This window comes from Pseudophryne corroboree, chromosome 1 (genome assembly GCF_028390025.1).
Source record: "Pseudophryne corroboree isolate aPseCor3 chromosome 1, aPseCor3.hap2, whole genome shotgun sequence".
Classification (NCBI taxonomy): Eukaryota; Metazoa; Chordata; class Amphibia; order Anura; family Myobatrachidae; genus Pseudophryne; species Pseudophryne corroboree.
This window is the reverse complement of record NC_086444.1, coordinates 302266781-302284632: the sequence shown is the minus strand read 5'-3', so window position 1 is coordinate 302284632 and position 17852 is coordinate 302266781. Positions and strand designations below refer to the sequence as shown.

At 44.8% G+C, this 17852-nt stretch overlaps 1 protein-coding gene across 2 annotated transcripts in view; it reads left to right on the top strand.

The window, feature by feature from the left end:
* Positions 1-6994, top strand: part of ATP2A2 (ATPase sarcoplasmic/endoplasmic reticulum Ca2+ transporting 2) — a 117489-nt gene extending 110495 nt beyond the window's left edge. For both annotated transcript variants that reach the window (XR_010252496.1, XM_063964419.1), the window contains exon 21: positions 6199-6994. Coding sequence is in view for 1 of the 2 variants with exons in the window: in XM_063964419.1 (XP_063820489.1) it covers positions 6199-6209 (11 nt within the window). In the remaining variant the exon portion in view is untranslated. The remainder of the gene's footprint in view (positions 1-6198) is intronic.
* The last annotated feature ends 10858 nt before the right edge of the window (positions 6995-17852 follow it).

The following is a 17852-nucleotide window of genomic DNA, read 5'->3' as shown; positions in this document are numbered from 1 at the left end:
GCTAAACAAGGTGTACTACTCCAACTTCTTTGTAGTACTGAATCCGGACGGTTCGGTAAGGCCGATATGAACCTGTACTTAAGAGTGTTCAAGATGGAGTCTCTGAGAGCGGTGTTCTCAGGTCTGGAGTAGGGGGTATTCTTAGTGTCTCTGGACATCAAGGATGCGTACCTTCACATTCCGATCTGGCCGTCTCATCAGCCTTATCTACGGTTTGCACTGCAGGACTGTCACTACCCGTTCCAGGCCCTGCTATTTGGTCTCTCCACGGCAACGAGGGTGTTCACCAAAGTGATGGCAGAGATGATGTTTCTACTCCGTAAAGGGAGTGAATATAATTCCGTACCTGGACGATCTTCTGATAAAGGCGCCGTCCAGGGAGAGGTTGCTGGACAGCATTGGTCTCTCAACCAGACTTCTCTAGGATCATGGGTGGATTCTGAACCTTCCGAAATCTCACCTAGAGCCAACACTGGGGCTTCCATTCATGGGAATGATACTGGACACGGCATTGCAGAAGGTGATCCTTCCATCGGAAAAGGCATTGGTAATCCAGTCGATGGTTCGGGATGTCCTGAAGCCAACCCGGATATCGGTGCATCTATGCATTTGCCTTCTGGGGAAAATGGTGGCCTCTTATGAGGCACTTCAATACAGAAGTTTTCACGCAAGACCCTTCCAGCTCGATCTGTTGGACAAATGGTCTGGATCGCATCTTCACATGGATCAGTCTGTCGCCAAATCCAGGATCTCCAATCTGTGGTGGCTACAGACTTCTCATCTCGTTGAGGGTCGGAGGTTCGGAATTCAGAATTGGATTCTGCTAACCACAGACGCAAGTCTCAGAGGTTGGAGAGCAGTCACCCAGGGGGAGCAGTTTCAAGGAAGATGGTCAAGTCAGGAAGTCGTCCTTCCAATCAACATTCTGGAACTCGGGGCCATATACAACGCCCTTCTGCAGGCCTCATATCTTTTCAGGATCAGGCCATTCAAGTCCAGTCGGACAATGTGATGGCAGTGACGTACATAAACAGACAGGGAGCGGAACAAAAAGCAGAGCAGCAATGTCAGAGGTGTCAAGAATTTTCCTCTGGGCAGAAAAAAATGCTGTGGCGTTTTCAGCTGTCTTCATCTCTGGAGTAGACAACTGGGAAGCAGACTTCCTCAGCAGACACGACCTGAACCTGCGAGAGTGGGGCCTTCGCCCGAAGTGTTCAGGTGTTTGACACGTCGGTGGGGATATCCACAGATCGACATGATGGCCTCTCGTCTCAACAAGAAGCTCAAGCGGTATTGTTCCAGATCGAGAGACCCACAGGCAGTGGCGGTAGATGCTCTGACGACTCAATGGGTCTATCAGATGGTGTACGTGTTTCCTCCACTTCCTCTGATCCCAAGTATTCTCAAAAGAATAAAAAGGGGAAAGGTTCAAGCAAAACTCATTGCTCCGGACTGGCCAAGAAGGGCCTGGTACGCAGACATTCTGGTGATGCCTCTACCTCTTCGCGAGGATCTTCTGCAACAGGGCCTGTTCATCTATCAAAACTTGCTACGTTTAACGGCATGGAAGTTGAACGGCGGATTCTAGCTGCGGAGGGATCCCTGACAGGGTCATCCCGACTATGATCCATGCCAGTAAGGGGGTAACGTCTAAACATTACCACCGTATTTGGAAGAAATTCGTCTCGTGGTGTGTGAGCAGAAATTATTCTGTGGTGGAATTTCATCTGGGGCATTTCCTGCTTTTTCTGCAATCAGGCGTGGATGTGGGCCTACGTCTGGGCTCCATAAAAGTCCAGATTTCGGCCTTGTCCATTTTCTTTCAAAAACAATTAGCTTCTCTCCCTGAGATCCAGACGTTCTTGAAAGGTGTTCTGCACATCCTACCTCCCTTTGTGCCTCCCACGGTTTGACCCGTTACAGGAGGTTGACGTAAAATATCTTAGGTGGCAGACTGTCACACTGTTGGCCTTGGCTTCGGCGAGGCGTGTCAAAGCTGGGGGCGTTGTCTCACAAGAACCCCTATTTAATTTTGATTCAAAGCAGTCTATTGTGTGCTGGATCAGGCTCACTGTCCAGCATGCTTATTCTACGGCAGGATTGCGGATTCCGAAATTTGTACAGGCCCACTCTACTAGGTCGGTGGGTTCTTCTTGGGTGGCTGCCCACAGTCTCTCAACTTTACAGCTCTGCTGAGCAACTACTTGGTCTGGTTCAAACTCGTTTGCTAAGTTTTACGAGTTCGATACTTAGACCAACTGAAGGTCCTCAGAGGCCAAAAAGTTCTGCAGGAACCTCAGAACTCTCCCACCCGGTTTGGGAGCTTTGGAACATCCCCATGGTACTAAATGGAACCCCAGTATCCTCTATGATGTAAGAGAAAATAGGATTTTCATTACCTACCGGTAAATCCTTTTCTCGTGGTCCGTAGAGGATACTGGGCGCCCGCCCGGTGCTTCTTTCTTCCTGCACTGTTACTTGGTTAAGTATTCTTGGTTCACCTGTTGCTGTTTCTGTTTAAATTTGGGTTAGCATGGCTTTCCTCTTGTTTGTGTGTGCTGGTTCGGGAATCTCGCCACGATCCTTTATATTCTTCTCTCAAAGTATGCCCGTCTCCTCGTGCACAGTTTCCTAGACTGAGTCTGGTAGGAGGGGCATAGAGGGAGGAGCCAACCCACACTATCAAATTCTTAAAGTGCCCATGGCTCCTAGTGGACCTGTCTATACCCCATGGTACGAAATGGAACCCCAGTATTCTCTACGGACTACGAGAAAAGGATTTACCGGTAGGTAATTAAAATCCTATTTTTTGTTTTATGCAAATACTTTTTAAAGATCACTAGAAACTGACAAAAGTTTACATCACTTAAAGTGATGTGCTATAATTAAAAATAAATGAAATACTCCTGAAGTCTTATCTTCCAGAGCATGCTGGGGTTTATTCACTAGTGCAGTGGTTCTGAAACTCTGTCCCCAGGACCCCATACAGCTCATGTTTTCCAGATCACCCAGCAGGTGTAGCAATCACTCACTGACCCATTTAAAAAAATATACAGATGGAGCTAATTTCGCATGTGATTTTGTAAGGAGACCTGGAAAACGAGAACTGTTTGAGGACTGAGTTTGAGAACCTATGCACTAGTGCATAGGTTCTCAAACTCTGTCCTCAGGACCCCACACACTGCATGTTTTGCAGGTAACCCAGCAGGTGCACAGGTGTATTAATTGCTCACTGACACATTTTAAAAGGTCCACAGGTGGAGCTAATTATTTCACTTGCGATTTTGTGCGGAGACCTGCAAAACATGCACTGTGTGGGGTCCTGAGGACCGAGTTTGAGAACCTGTGCACTAGTGGTTACAAAGGGTTGCGGTTAACATGGCAGCTATCGGGATCCCAGCGTTCAGCATACTGATGCTGAAATCCCGACAGCCGGAATACCAGCGCAACAGGGCTATTTCTACTCGTGGGTGTCCACGACACGAGCCCGCAATGGGACTTTAAGTGCGTGCCACGTAGCCGGCATTCTGGCGGATGGGATGCCGCTGTCTGTGTATTGACAACCGGCATCCCGTCCGCCTGCAAATCGTGTGCATTCCGTTACAAATACTCATTGGAATAACACAGAACTAGTCAGTTGCTTATTAGTCTGTTTTGCAATAAACCAATAAAACTCATGTCGAATCAGTTATGTGCTGTAAGCTTGTACCTATTTAGATAAATGAACTTTAGTACTATTTCCTAAGATATGCCACACTAGTGTACCCCCTGTTTTTTATATGGCTGTGTTTATACCATAACTGAAACGAGTTATTGTATTTCCTCTCTGGTGAAAGGACAATGCCAGCATGGAGCTGATGCTGAATATAGTGTTTGCCATATTGTGGTTTAATAAAGTAGTATGCTTTAAAGTATTCCTTTTTCTTTTTTTTTAAATTAGGCTTCTTATTGTGTATTAAGTAATGCCATCTGTTTCACAACAGAGGCATGCCTCTGTTCTCCTGCCACTCTTGCCAATTGAAACTTAGTCTAACCTATGTCCAGTGTTTCACCATCCAATTCAACACATTGGATGGAGTTCAATTAACTCATTCCTGGAAGCGGTGAAGGGCGCGAGTTGCTGTTGCCATGGGGCGCAAATGCCTGCAGCGGCAGCAGGGACTTGCATATTTTTGCTTTCAGCCTTTAGGGGCTACGAACCTAAATCTGTGAGCTGGCAGTACCAGAAGTGCAGTATGGAACTGCACATACGGGAGCGAAAACATCGCCCATAATTTACTCTCCCCCAATCAAAATGAGGCCTTCTTTTGTTTTAAATTTGTAAATTTATTTAGGCTAGAATCACTGTAAACAATACATGATCTATTCGGACCTAGCACTATTCATGTTGAAGGTATCACAGTAATTAGGTTAATTGACAGGTCGCTAAAACCTAGCTGGTACATTATAACCTAATGATGAAATGTGTGACAAATGACCTATTCACTCCTAACACTTCACCTCTTCTACTGGTACTGGGGAAAATTAACACACTTTTCATCCACACACTAATGAATGTTTGCCGTTTTTAAATTCACTATTCACCTGAATGTTAACCCTTGTGATACAGAATTGTATTTTTAGGATATCATGATGCAGTAGTATAATTATTACAATGAGTAGTTCCAAATAATACCCCTTTCAGACATGAAGGTAAATGCTGGGTTTATGCACGTGAACGCACATCATCCCAGGATTTCTGCATATGTGAAAGGACACAACCCAGGAGCTGAGACCTGGCAATTTGCTGGCTGCTAGACCCCGCACATTCTCTTGTCACATGTCTGAAAGGGGTATAAGGTACTCTACATTGCCAGTGTCAAAGGTTCTAGTTGTGCCTATATGATTGCAATTGTGTTTTCCCTAAATCCTGGACTTGGTTGTCCTTCAGCCTGATTAACATCTTAGCTACAGTAAAATGTCAAATGGATTTTTTCTGTTGACACATGTTCATCACAACATTGCTGTCTTTAGCATGGAGCAATCCATATGGCTTCAGATTCGGCTTGATAACCGATCTGGAAAGATGTATAGATACGTGAATTGACCTTTTATGTCCATATTGCAAAAGTAGTGTGACTAGACACACCTGCAATGTATAGGGTTAAAATGCAGACCTCAGGTTACCAAAGGAAAGTACTAGTTGAGTTATTTTTTTATTTTTTTTATGCAATTACTGTTAATAAGGATAAAGTGCAGATCTATTATATAAAGACGTTTTGTACTTAGGCGGGACATTTTTCAAGGTTTAAAGAGCTGTAATTGTGAGAGCACCAGCCAATCTGCTCCTAACTCTTTTTGCAAACGCAACCTGTAAAATGTAAGGCAGAAGCTGATTGACTAGTATTTTCTCTCGCAATTTTATCTCTCTGAACTTTGATAAACCCATCTCACCTTAATATCCTAATGCCCACATTCTCCCAATTTGTATTTTGATCATATAACAGGTGGGACCAACAATAGCTAGTTGTATGATACATTCTTCTTGTACCTGGATTTGGATAATTAGTCATCAGTTCTCAAAACAGAAGTCTATTCTCCCTTTAAAGGAGAAATGCCCCCTTTACCTGTAATGTATCTAGTAACCCAATGTGTATATTGGGTATCTGAACTCTGGGTCGATACCACTAGGTCAACCCCTATTTGGTCGACACTAGAAATAGGTTGACATGACCAAGGTTGACATGAGTTTTTCACATTATTTGTACTTTAAAAAAAAATAAAAAATCATACTTTACAATCCACGTGGACTATGATTGGGAACGGTAACCTGTGCTGAGCGCAGCGAGGCACCTTGCCCAAAGCATGGCGAACGGACACGGTGCACTAATTGGGGTTCCCTGTCACTTTCCGAAGAAAACAACACCAAAAAACCTGAAAAACTCATGTCGACCTTGTTCATGTCGACCTAATGGCAGTGTCGACCTATTTCTAGTGTCGACCTAGCCACTGTCGGCCCTGAGTCCGATACCCGTATATTGGGCCTATTATGACAAACATTCTTGGTATGATCGATCCTTTCACAGTCTAGATTAGACAAATAGTGTATATCATGCTTTAGGCTAGGCTGAGCAAGAATTGTTCAGGTGCTGTGTATTATTACTGCAACCCTGTGCATCCTACCACCAGCTGATGTCCTATTTCTTCTTTCCTTTTCAGAACTGGAGTAATCCCCTTAAACAATTGTGCAAAGATGTAAGGTTGCTTTGTTGTGTGCATGTGTGCGTTTAGAGGCAGTGATCAAAATAAATGAGGGGGGGTGAGAAAAGACATGTTTAGCTTCAGAAAAGTCCTAAAAAACCTCAAAACCCGCCAGCAGAACAATTGCGTTGGAAGATCCCGTGGAGGATTTGATTGTTCAGTGCTCAGCGAAGATGAAATAGATTTAAATGTTAGTCCTGTTGCTGTTTTAAGGGAAACCCTAAAGCCTATGTAATATTTGGCCCCTCTAATGTCTGGGATAAAAATCTAAGCAGCCAAGTTTGTGTTTTGCCATGTAAGATGTCATTAGTTCATGTACAGTATCATCGTAGTGCATGCTTTCAGTTGTAAGTAGCCAAATGTCTGTATTATATAATTTCCTTTATAAACAGCTATGTACAATATGCACTTGTTCTATTTATAAAGTCATTCAAAAGGTACAGATGTTGACTGTTTTAAAATGTAATTCGCCATGTCACCATTTCAGAACTTTTAGGTTTTTTTAAAAAACTTGTTTTAAGTGTGCAAATGTACTTTTGCACTGTAATAATGTAACTTATTAAATTCTAAAGCAGATGACCGTTTGGTGCAATATGATATATTGTGATGCTTATGTTACAAGAAAACAATGTCGGTTACTACAAACGCATGTTTGGCCTTTAGACAATTGTAAATAAGTTCAGTTTTTGCTGACATAAGCATCCTACAGACACCATGGTTTCAGGTAAATAAAAGTTTGTTCTTCTATACACTACTATGACTGACTGACTTGTTTCTTTCTCCCAGTATATGTTTATCTATAGTGCTTATGTTTAACATTAACAATCTGGTCACCTAATACATTACATCTGGTTACCATTGCAATCAGTAAGCACTGGTTGCTGATCCCAATGCTAATGTGTACCCACAAGTTCATGTACCGTATTGAGTTGTTAATGCATACCTCCCAACTGTCCCGATTTTTTTGCGGGACAATCCTGTTTTTTTGGGGGACTGTCCTGCTGTCCCACCCGTGGTGAATAGACGCTGTGCGCATGCACACACAGCGTCTTCACGGAGGCAGGGGGACTGGAGGCATGCTTCATAGTGGTGAGAAACGGGGGCTGTGGCTTGCGATCCTGACACTGCTGCAAGGCCACGCCATCTGTCTGTCACACCCCCTTTTCTTTGGCCATGCCCCTTTCCTCTGGTGGGCGCTGCTTCGACGTGCAGTAGTCCCTTTTACTGCCACTCTAAAGTTGGTAGGTATGGTTAATGTTTGATGCATTTTTGTGCTAGCGTAAGTGTTGTGGTGGACTAATCGCCCTTCGCCTTTGTTCACAAGCATTGGTAATGGATGTGGTACACACCAGAACTAATTTCTTTTTCATCCACTAGGGGTCACTGGAGTACTCTTGGGATATGGACGGCTTAGCAGAAACAAAGGCACTGAATATTTAAATTTAGAACTCTCCACCCCTCCATATCCCAGAGTACCTCAGTGTACGACCTCAGTGTTTTTTCCGTGCTCACAGCAATAACAAGGCTTGTGGGGACTTCCCACACTTGGTGGAAGATTTTATTAATTTTTCATTTTTACTTTTTAATTTTTACACTTAGCACATCCCTTCCCAGTTTCTGGAAAAACATGGGTCCGGGATGGTGCCTCTGCAAGGCAGCGCATGGCGTGTCGGTCCTCACAAAGAGCACCCTCACAGCCACAGGCAGCCACTGTCTCCTGCAACAGCTGGACGGAGCTTACACATAGAAGCCCCGTCGCAGCCATGACCTGAGGAGCTGGACGGAGCTTACACATAGAAGCCCTGTCGCAGCCATGACCTGAGGAGCTGGACGGAGCTTACAGATAGAAGCCCCGTCGCAGCCATGACCGGAAAGCGTCGCAGACCTTCCTACAAAAGGTATGCTGGGGAACGGGGCGGTCAGCGCAGGCTGCCGCCCCGCTGTGTGGGGTCCGTGGGTAAAGCCGACGCTCACTACCGTGATAGCCGCCCCAGCCGCTCCAGTGCCCCGTCTGCCGCTCCGACGCCCCACGCTCCGTCCTCCTGCCAGGCGCTCCGTCCTCCTGCCAGGCGCTCCGTCCTCCCGCCAGGCGCTCCGCCCGCCACAACCGTCAGCGGTGCTCACACAGGGAGACCCGCCGCACAGAGGGAGACCCGCCGCAGCTTCGCTCCGTCAGCAGTGCTCACAGAGCCCGCGCAGCTTGCCTAGCGACGCCGCGCTCCGGCCAGCCGACCTCTGCTGCTCTGGACTATGGTCCCTCGCCTCCCTGCAATGAGCTTCCCGGCTCCCCGCTGAGACACAGCGCTACAGGGAGTACAGGGAAGGGGGGGGGAGTGGGGGACCTGGCTGATTACTGCGTGGCTGCAGCTGCCAGATGCTGCAATCACGGTGTAATAGGCTGTTGAGCCTATATATATATATATATATATATATATATATATATATATATATATTAACTGGCTGCCATATCTATAGAAGATATTAATATTAACAGGCTGCCATATCTATAGAAGATATTAATACATAATTAACTGCAGGCAGAGCTTATATTAAATGTGACCTGCCTGTGATTGTATTGTAACCTGCATGTGTGTATACTAGACTGTGATTATCAGTGTATACTAGACTGTGATTATCAGTGGCAGCAGGTATTGTAACTTCTCCTGTGAGTCTCAGTGTAAGCATGGCATGGGGGCCATTTTAATCATGTTTTCTGTTTCTTCCAGTGGTAATTCCAGAACATTCCTGCCCTACATCTTTACGCCACCGGAGGCGCAGGGGTGTTAGTGGGAATTTTGGTTCAGGTTTCACATGGGCCTATGTAAACTGTATTTAGCCATAAATATATATAAATATATATATATATATATATATATATATACGCACCTTAAGTACACATTTTACTGAGTCGTGCAAGTGTCTGTCCTTTGGCTATTGTGGTGTCTGTCTGTATAAGGGGTAAGGCTCCAACACAGACTAAATATAAGGTTTACTACAAGGTCTGTACATAAATCTACCACAGATTCAGTTGGTTTGTAGGTTTCCACTCCGGAAGCCGGGTCAGTCCCAGATCCTATGTTAAGCATTGGCAATTCAAATTGTCTCCGCTCGACAGGAGCGGTAAGATCGGAGTCTCGGAAGTTACTCCGCCAGCTCTAACGAAGGAGTCTGTCTTTCCAAAGGTCCAATTTCCCTTTGGGTACCAGGGTGTTAATTTAACTGGTCTTATAATTTAATGCAGTCTGACAATTATATGTCAAACCTCACAGCGATACCTACGAGAAGGGTACATTAGACCAGCAGTCAGATAGTGCGGGGTTTTGACAACCATACATTGCTAATAACCAGTGAGTCAGTGTCTCAATTTTTACAGAGACTAAGTAGACTCTAACATCTAATCCGTCGAATTTAATAAACAACAGATCTTCAATGAGTTATTATTTAGAATATCTGACTAACATTTAACTCTATTTACCCGTTTCCACATCTAAATGGGACAATCCGCCATTGGTGAATTCGTCTGTGACAAACATTATAAAGACCCAAGATACATTTGGGTCACTAGACGCTCTATGTATGGAAACAATGACGATCACTGTTAATGAGAAGCTGCAGAGTATCTCTGTAAAGCTTCTGCTGACGCCTGTTACCTCGATTCTCGCTTTTCATCGTCGCTAGTTTCAGCACAACAAGGCCAGAAGTTGTTTTGTCCTAAATTTGATATTCAGGTTGCCGCCTCCGGTATCAAAACGGAAATACTTTGGTCCGACGTTTAATCCCTTTAAACTTCAGTCTTTTCAAGGCTGTGGTACAAAAACAGTCACGACTTGTAACGCCAGGGTGCTAAAGTCAACAAGCCAGTGGCTTGACGGCCTCTTAGGCCATTTCGATTTTCCAATTGTGGAAGTGCGCCTTTACACGTTACATTGGCCGGGTTTCCAGACATCCACTCATGGATGTATCCGCTATTTACATAAAAGACAAGACTGCCTCTGTCGGACGAAATTAGGCGTTTTGGCAGGTTGCCATTCAGTCTCTGCTGGTTTCAGATGTTCTTATTTCCAGGCCTGGTACACCAACAGAGTCAGGGTTACTTATTCCCCTCTGTTTGGGGTAACGAAGCCGGAGGGCTCCGTCGCAGTCTCAATCAGCAAGTCACTTACTACAGTTTGAAAATGGATTTTCTGCGGTTAGTATTTGCAGATTTGGAGCCACAAGATTGCATGATTGCGCTTGATCTTCACAATGCGTATTTACCCATTCCGGTTTGGTCACCGCATCACAGGTTCTTGCGTTTTGCAATACGCCACAACCATTAACCATTTCAGGTTCTACCGTTTGGCCTCTTGTCAACGCCTCGGGTATTCACCAAAGTGATGTTGGTGATGATAGCTCATCTCAGAGCCCTGGCGGTGATAATCGTTCCATACTTAGACGATCTGCTCATAAGAACTCTGTCTCATCAGAGGTTCCTCTTACTTGCGCTACTAACGTACACCACGGTGGCAGGTCAAGTTCAAAAACAATCGCATCTAATTCCGTCTGAACGACTTCAATTCCTAGGTATGATTATACATACGGTAAATCAAAGAGATTTACCTACTACACCAGAAAGAACAAATGTACCATCTAGTACAATTAGTGCAAAAGCCACGCACACTAGCGGTACATTGGTGTATTCGCCTATTAGGAACAATGATGTGTTTTCAAAGCGCTTTAGTTCGCCGGGTTTCACTCGCGTTTCCCACAGGGGGGCGAGGGTGTATATACTCTGGACGAGAGTCTCAGAGGTTGAGGAGTTGTAGTTAAAAAGGTCAGCGACGGGTTCTAAAACGGATCACGACAGATTGCTGTCTATAAATGTCCTGGAACTCCGTGCAATTTACAATGCACTACATGCTTCGCTTTCAGTCTGTCCAAGTGCAGTCAGACAACGCAACGGGAGTTGCATACACAACAACAGGGAGGACCGAGAAGCCGCATGGCAATGCGGGAGGTAGCTCGAATCCTCAATTGCCCAGAACACCATTAGGTGATGTTGTCGACGGGGTTCATTCCGGGAGTGGACATCTGTTAGACAGATGATCTCACCCGTCGGGATTTTCATCCAGAAAACTGGGCATTAAATCCAGAGGTGTTTCACATGTGGATCCACAGGTGGGGTTACCCTTAGGTGTACATGATGGCATCTCACCACAATTACAAACGCTCAGTATGTGTACAGAACGACAGATCACAAGGGCAGTGGCGGTGGAGGCTCACATTCGTGTGGTCATACAGCCTCGTGTATCTGGCTCCACCGTTTTCCGCTGCTCTCTCCGTTGCTAAAACGGATCATAAGACAGTTCGTCACAGTCATACTAGTGATATCTCATGGGTTTCGGAGAGCTTGCTTCTCGAATCTCCAAGGAATACTCGCACACGATCTTTGCCCGCTCATAATACGTCCAACCTGTTACAACAGGGACCGTTCTTTTACCCCTATTTTACCTAGGTACCGTGGCTGCGGTTGACGGGGTGGTGGTTCAGACCTCCCTCTTAAGAAAAGACATAGGGCATTACAGTATCGGTTATACCAACCATGTTACGAGCTAGAAAGCCGCTTACGGCAGCTCATTATTACAAGATTTGGTGTGCCTATATAGGTGGGTGTGAAGCTCGGAAGTTTCCGACATCATCTTTCAAGTTACCCGTATTCTGTTCTTTTACAGACGGGGTGGGATGGAGAACTGCGTTTATCTACACTAAGGGTGCAGGTATCTGTGTGGTCAATTTATTTTCAAAGACGTTTGACTATTGCGTCGGTACACACCTTTCTACAAGGTGTCATCAGAATGCAGCCTCCATTTATCCCACCTACAGCGCCATGCGACTTGAAGCTGGGTTCAGATTTCTTACAGTTTTCATATTTTGAACCCTTACAACAAATGGGGATTAAGTTTCTCACTTGGAAAACGTTTTTTCTTCTAGCCTTAGCTTCGGCAAGGGTTTTGTTTTCACATTTGGGTGCCTTGTATTCCAAGCCACCGTATTTGGGTTTCCTCATGACAGAGCGGAACTTCGGACGAATTCCGATTTCTTATTTTTCACATCAATAAACCAATAGTGTTTCCTGTGTTGACAGCACATTCTAGAATTCTGAATGTGGTACGTGCATTACGCGTTTATATGTCCCGAACGTCTACAGTTCGTAATACGGATACGTTGTTTGTTCTCTATGAGGCTGCCAACTGGGGTTAGCCAGTTTCTCAGCAGACATTATCCAGTTGGATAAAACTGACTACAAGTCAGGCTTACCTTAAGGCTAAGTTACAGTCGCCTACGTCAGTAATAGCTCATCCCACAGGTTCTGTGGGAATGTCATGACCAGCTGGTCGTGGAGCTTCTACGACGCGGCTACATAGTCTTCAGTGCACACGTTTGTGCGCGTTTACACGTTTTGAAACGTTTGCGGCATCAGCATCTAGCTTTGGCCGCCTACTGTTACAGGTGTCAAACAGCTCTCCCGCCCACGAGGGAAGCTTTGGTACGTCCCAAGAGTACTCCAGTGACCCCTAGTGGATGAAAAAGAAAATAGGATTTTGGTACTTACCAGGTAAATCCTTTTCTTTGAATTCATAGGGGGCACTGGACGCCCACCTAGAGCAGTTTTACCTGGGTTGTATTAAGCTCAGAGGAGCTTATGGTAACACATTTTCACCGATTGGTTCAAATTATAAAGGTCTATCGGTTATGGTGTCAACTGTTTAGTTGACAGTAACGTTATGTGTCAACTTTGTTGTTGTCCGTTATGTTATAGGAATTCTCCATTGTCAACCTCTATAGTTCCTGTTCGCTCAGTAAAAAACACTGAGGTCGTACACTGAGGTACTCTGGGATATGGAGGGGTGGAGAGTTCTAAATTTAAATATTCAGTGCCTTTGTTTCTGCTAAGCCGTCCATATCCCAAGAGTACTCCAGTGCCCCCTATGGATTCAAAGAAAAGGATTTACCTGGTAAGTACCAAAATCCTATTTTTAGCTGTAGAATTGAGCAAAATTAAAAGCAGAGACAAGTGTTGACTGTAGAGCACATTTCTGGACCAGGCCCATGCCATCGCGTTCCCGCAAGCTGCCACACCCTGCTCTTTTGGTTGTGTCACGCAGACCTCCCACTGGCCCTCACTGTGCCAGAAGCTCCTGGTGAACTTGGTCACTCCCCACTCTGGCTGCTGTGCTGTGACTGCATTTTAAAGTTGGCCATAGCACATTACATTTGTGCACAATGCATATCTCCTATACGTCATACTAGAAACTGTCGCTTTATAGTGCCTCTCCCCTAATTTGAATATCATTGAGCACAGATGACGAGGCTGTGCTTTCAATGGACAGGTCGATGGTGTCTAGGTAGACAAGCAATAGGTTGACAGGGTCAAAAAGTCAACAGGTGAAAGTAAAAGACCAGTATTTATGGTCGACAAGTTTAAATGGTTGGGTTTAAACGTTTCCAAACTTTTGCTTGATTTAACATTCACGTGGATTATGATCGTGATTAATAACCTGTGGGGAATGCACACATTTACACTGTTTGTGGTCACATGATACATACAAAATGATACACACAAACATTTGTTGACTATATTCTTTTGTCGACCATTTTCATGTCCACCTTACCCGCTGTCTATATTATATCTTGTGACCTAGTGTATGTTGACCATATAGGGTTAACATAATGACTATCTACCTAGCTACTGTGGATCTGCTCTACCACACCCCTTTACCATTTAAATCTCAGTTTAAGTTGTACTGGTATTGCTTATTTGTATATCAATTTCCCTTGGAAGCTACAAAACTTTCCCACTACTGCTCATACAGTACATCTTGGTCTGCAACCCTATGCGGGGGGTGGCTTATCCGATTACCCGCAGGCACTGACTGTGGGTTATTGTATTGCTGGGGGCTATCCTATTGGCCTCGATGCAGTGGGTTCCTCCTCTCCGATGCCAGCTCTTATCGCAAATTATGCATCGGGTGCCTCAGGTATGCGGTGAGTATGCAGCAGATGGAATGAGCCACAGGTACACAGGCCGTGCTAATGATGAGGTCTGGAAGCAAGTCTGTATGCAGCGTAGAATAGTAACTCAGCGGTATTGTGGAGTTCACTGAATGCTGGCAGTATGCGCTGATAGATGGAATAAGAGCAGTAGGTGCCAATGCAGGTCATGGGAGCAGGATATGGAGAAGCAGAGTCACTGGAGAAGCATCACAGGATACACTGGAAGGAACAGTGTTGTTCAGGCAATGAGCTGTTCTCTGAGTCAGGTTGACATAGGGAGAGGTGTCTGCTCATTGGTCTGGCTGACCAGGTAAGCAGCCAGATAAAAGGTAATCACTGAGTAAAAAGTCTGCAGGGAGGTTTGGATACAGCAATGAATGAATGTATGTTTAACCCTGTAAGGGCAGCTAAGACCACAATTTGTGACAAATACCTTCAGCAAGTTCACCTCCACCAGCCCCTGTAAAGCTGTCTAATCCAGTCTGTGGTGTGATATTGATATAATTGGTAATATGTTTTATGATTTCTTATTCCAGTACTGTTTTATGTGTTATGTACCTGGATGACATTACTAATTGGATAAGAGCAGTTGCCAAAATTCTTGTTGCTATTTTATGCTTACCCTGTAGGGCACTTTGTGGTGCCTTTACAAATAAAAATTAATAATGATATAGATAGGCTTGGGTGTGGTGGCTAGGGTTGGCAACACATGCATCATCAATTCCTTGAGATCCACCCCCCAATCCCTATCCCCCCCCACCCCACACCAAGCAATGTTCATGTAACTAAAATGGTGTACCATATTTATAAATTAGTAATTATATATTTTATTAGAAATACACCAAACTTTGAAAAAAAAAAACTTTAATATAGACAAAGTCCAGAACAGTTTCGTACGCACCTTGGAATTTTTTATGGTCTTTCTACATTGGTGTTTGAGTAATGGAGGCATACTATACCATCCGTGACCTGCTTCAAAAATAACTTTTTTCCCTTGACAATTGTTGCTTGCTCTGTTGCACCCTAAACTTTGTCCCCATCCCAGCCATGTTGCTTATAAATGTGATGCTTATGCATGGCATGGGGCTTTGTGATTCTGTGCAGGTTTCATTTTTCACCTGATGGTTGTCAGCCTTCCAATAATTCTGTCTGCGACTCATATGTTGATTGCAAACTGATCTATTCTTGTCTCCACTTGTTGATCGCGGATCAATACGCTGCATGTGGGCCCTGACAGGGCAGCAGATGTAATTGCTGGTAGCCCACCAGCAATTACATCCGGACTGCTGCCCTGGCTGTCACGTTAGTGACCTTCAGAAATAACTTTTTCAACGCTCAGTGTGGCAGACACTGCCAGCTGTACCCCTCACCCACAGCCATCCATATATGCGTGCCGCCAGTGCCGCCCCCAGCAGTCCCTCTGCAAGCACTGGTTTGTGTGCTGGTGGAGGCGGAGCTCTGCTAAGACTGACAGGTCTGTGTGGTGTGTTGCCGGCTGCGCCTGTGCTCGCCTCCGCTCCCAGGTCCCCCTTATTCTGGGAGAATCACGGAATTCGAGTGAGGGGGAAAGCCTCCTGGAGGGTTGCCACCAAATCCTGGAGCATCCCGGGAGAGGTGGAAACACTAGTGGTGGCTGGAAGAGCTCTTTGCTGTGCTCCCGGACTGCAGATGCACACTCATAATAGACCAGCTAGTTTGCCTGTGGTACATGTATATGATACAGTAAATGACTGGTGGAAAATCTAGCAGACTACCCTGAGATAAAGAGACTGCCTGTATCAAAACAGCAATTTAAGAAAACTATAAGTTTGACCAGGCATCAGTAAGGCAGACAATATTATTCTGGGATATCAAGACCTTTTGTGGGTTCCACAGGAGATTTGACTGCAAGCCACAATGATAATGATTGGTTCTTTTCAACATGTTTGTGGTGTTAAGCACCCTTACAACAAAACTAGAAATCACTATTCTAAAGGAGAGTTTGGTAAACTGCTTAACATTCAGGCAGTGATACATGTGCTTCCTGTGCCCTACCTCCTGCACAGGATTGTGTCTTCTACACAATAAAGCATTTTCAGAGTTTGATAATGTCACACTTTCTACATCCCTATACTTTATCCTTTGTCACAATTTTTACACTCCCCATACTAATGAATATGCCCCTATATATCTAAAGATGAATATTTCCACAATCCAGTTGCAAACTTCAAATTCAATCTCAGATTTTGTATCTCAGGCACCTATTACCAGTTGACATGTCTGCTGTTCTGACTAGCAACATCACCAGGGAAGGTCACAAAATTCTTGTGACCATTGTAGTCCAACTAAAGAAATGAAATACATTAGTGTGGCCATAGGTGTCTGAACAAGGGTGGCTTGTCTATCCCCCCCCCCCCCCCCCCCAGAAAAAAAAGAAATCTGAGAGGCGCCAGTCAATGTACTATTTACTGTGGGCTGGCCCCTCTGGGACTTGCCCTCTGCCCTTCGCACCTCTCACTTCATAGCTATATATATATGTATACATATACATACATATCTGTCAGGTTGGTGGTATGGTTGGCAAATCCAGCTGCCCCTGAGAGAGCAACCTTCAGCAATTTAGGGGCACTAAAATGAAATTATATCTTGGTCCACCAACATGAAAATGTTGTGGAGTCTCCGAGTGTGGCTATATCCCAACAATCTCCTGATTGCAGGGACATACAGAGAGGTTGTACAAGATCCCTCAGATTATACTGTTTCTGCAAGGGTTGGGTCATAAATTTGGAAATAAACCTATTGTTTATAGGTGTACACTCTACCCTATAGAATTCAACTTGCAGAGGAATGATGCAAGAAAATTCAGCCTACTTCTGTGTTTCCTACGTACGGCTAAAGCGGACTGACAAAGGGTCATGGTGGAGAAAGGTACATCTGAGAAAATAGTCACTCTCTATCACAACCACAGTATCTGATTCTAATGACGTGCCAAGTGCAGTATGATGGAGACCATGTCTACTGCAGCACATAGCACAAGGATTGTGGCCCCAGTAAGCAAGACTATTCTCTTCAGATCGACCAGACATGGCAGGAATATGGAATGCAATCAATCATTTCCAAGATCAATTTTTAGGGACTCCTCTGTTTACCAAAAATGTGGCAGTAGGATCCTACCTGAATCACCAAGATGGTGCCAAAAGTAAGGCCCTGATGGGTGAGGTAACATAGATTGATTTGGTTAGAGAAGAAACCTATGTTCTCTCTCGGTACTTCATGTATCAGACTAAAAAACATAGCAGTGGTTTTCTTAGCCAAAAGAGTAGTGGGTCTTGTTCACAGATAAAGTCTGAATACAAAGCTGCCTCATGAAATTACTTTCCCGAAAATTGGACATGGATGCTGTCTCTCAAGTGGAACGGAAACCAAGGCAATGTGTTTACCTCCTTCCCTCTAATAGCTAGCACCTTGAAGAAAAGCAGGGTTGAGCAGGCAAAGGTGTGGTATTCAACCCTAGTGGCCGAAGAGAGCATGGTTCACAACTGCTATTGAGACGGCTATAGAGGAACATTGGGTAATGCCAATTGTTCGTATCTGTTGTA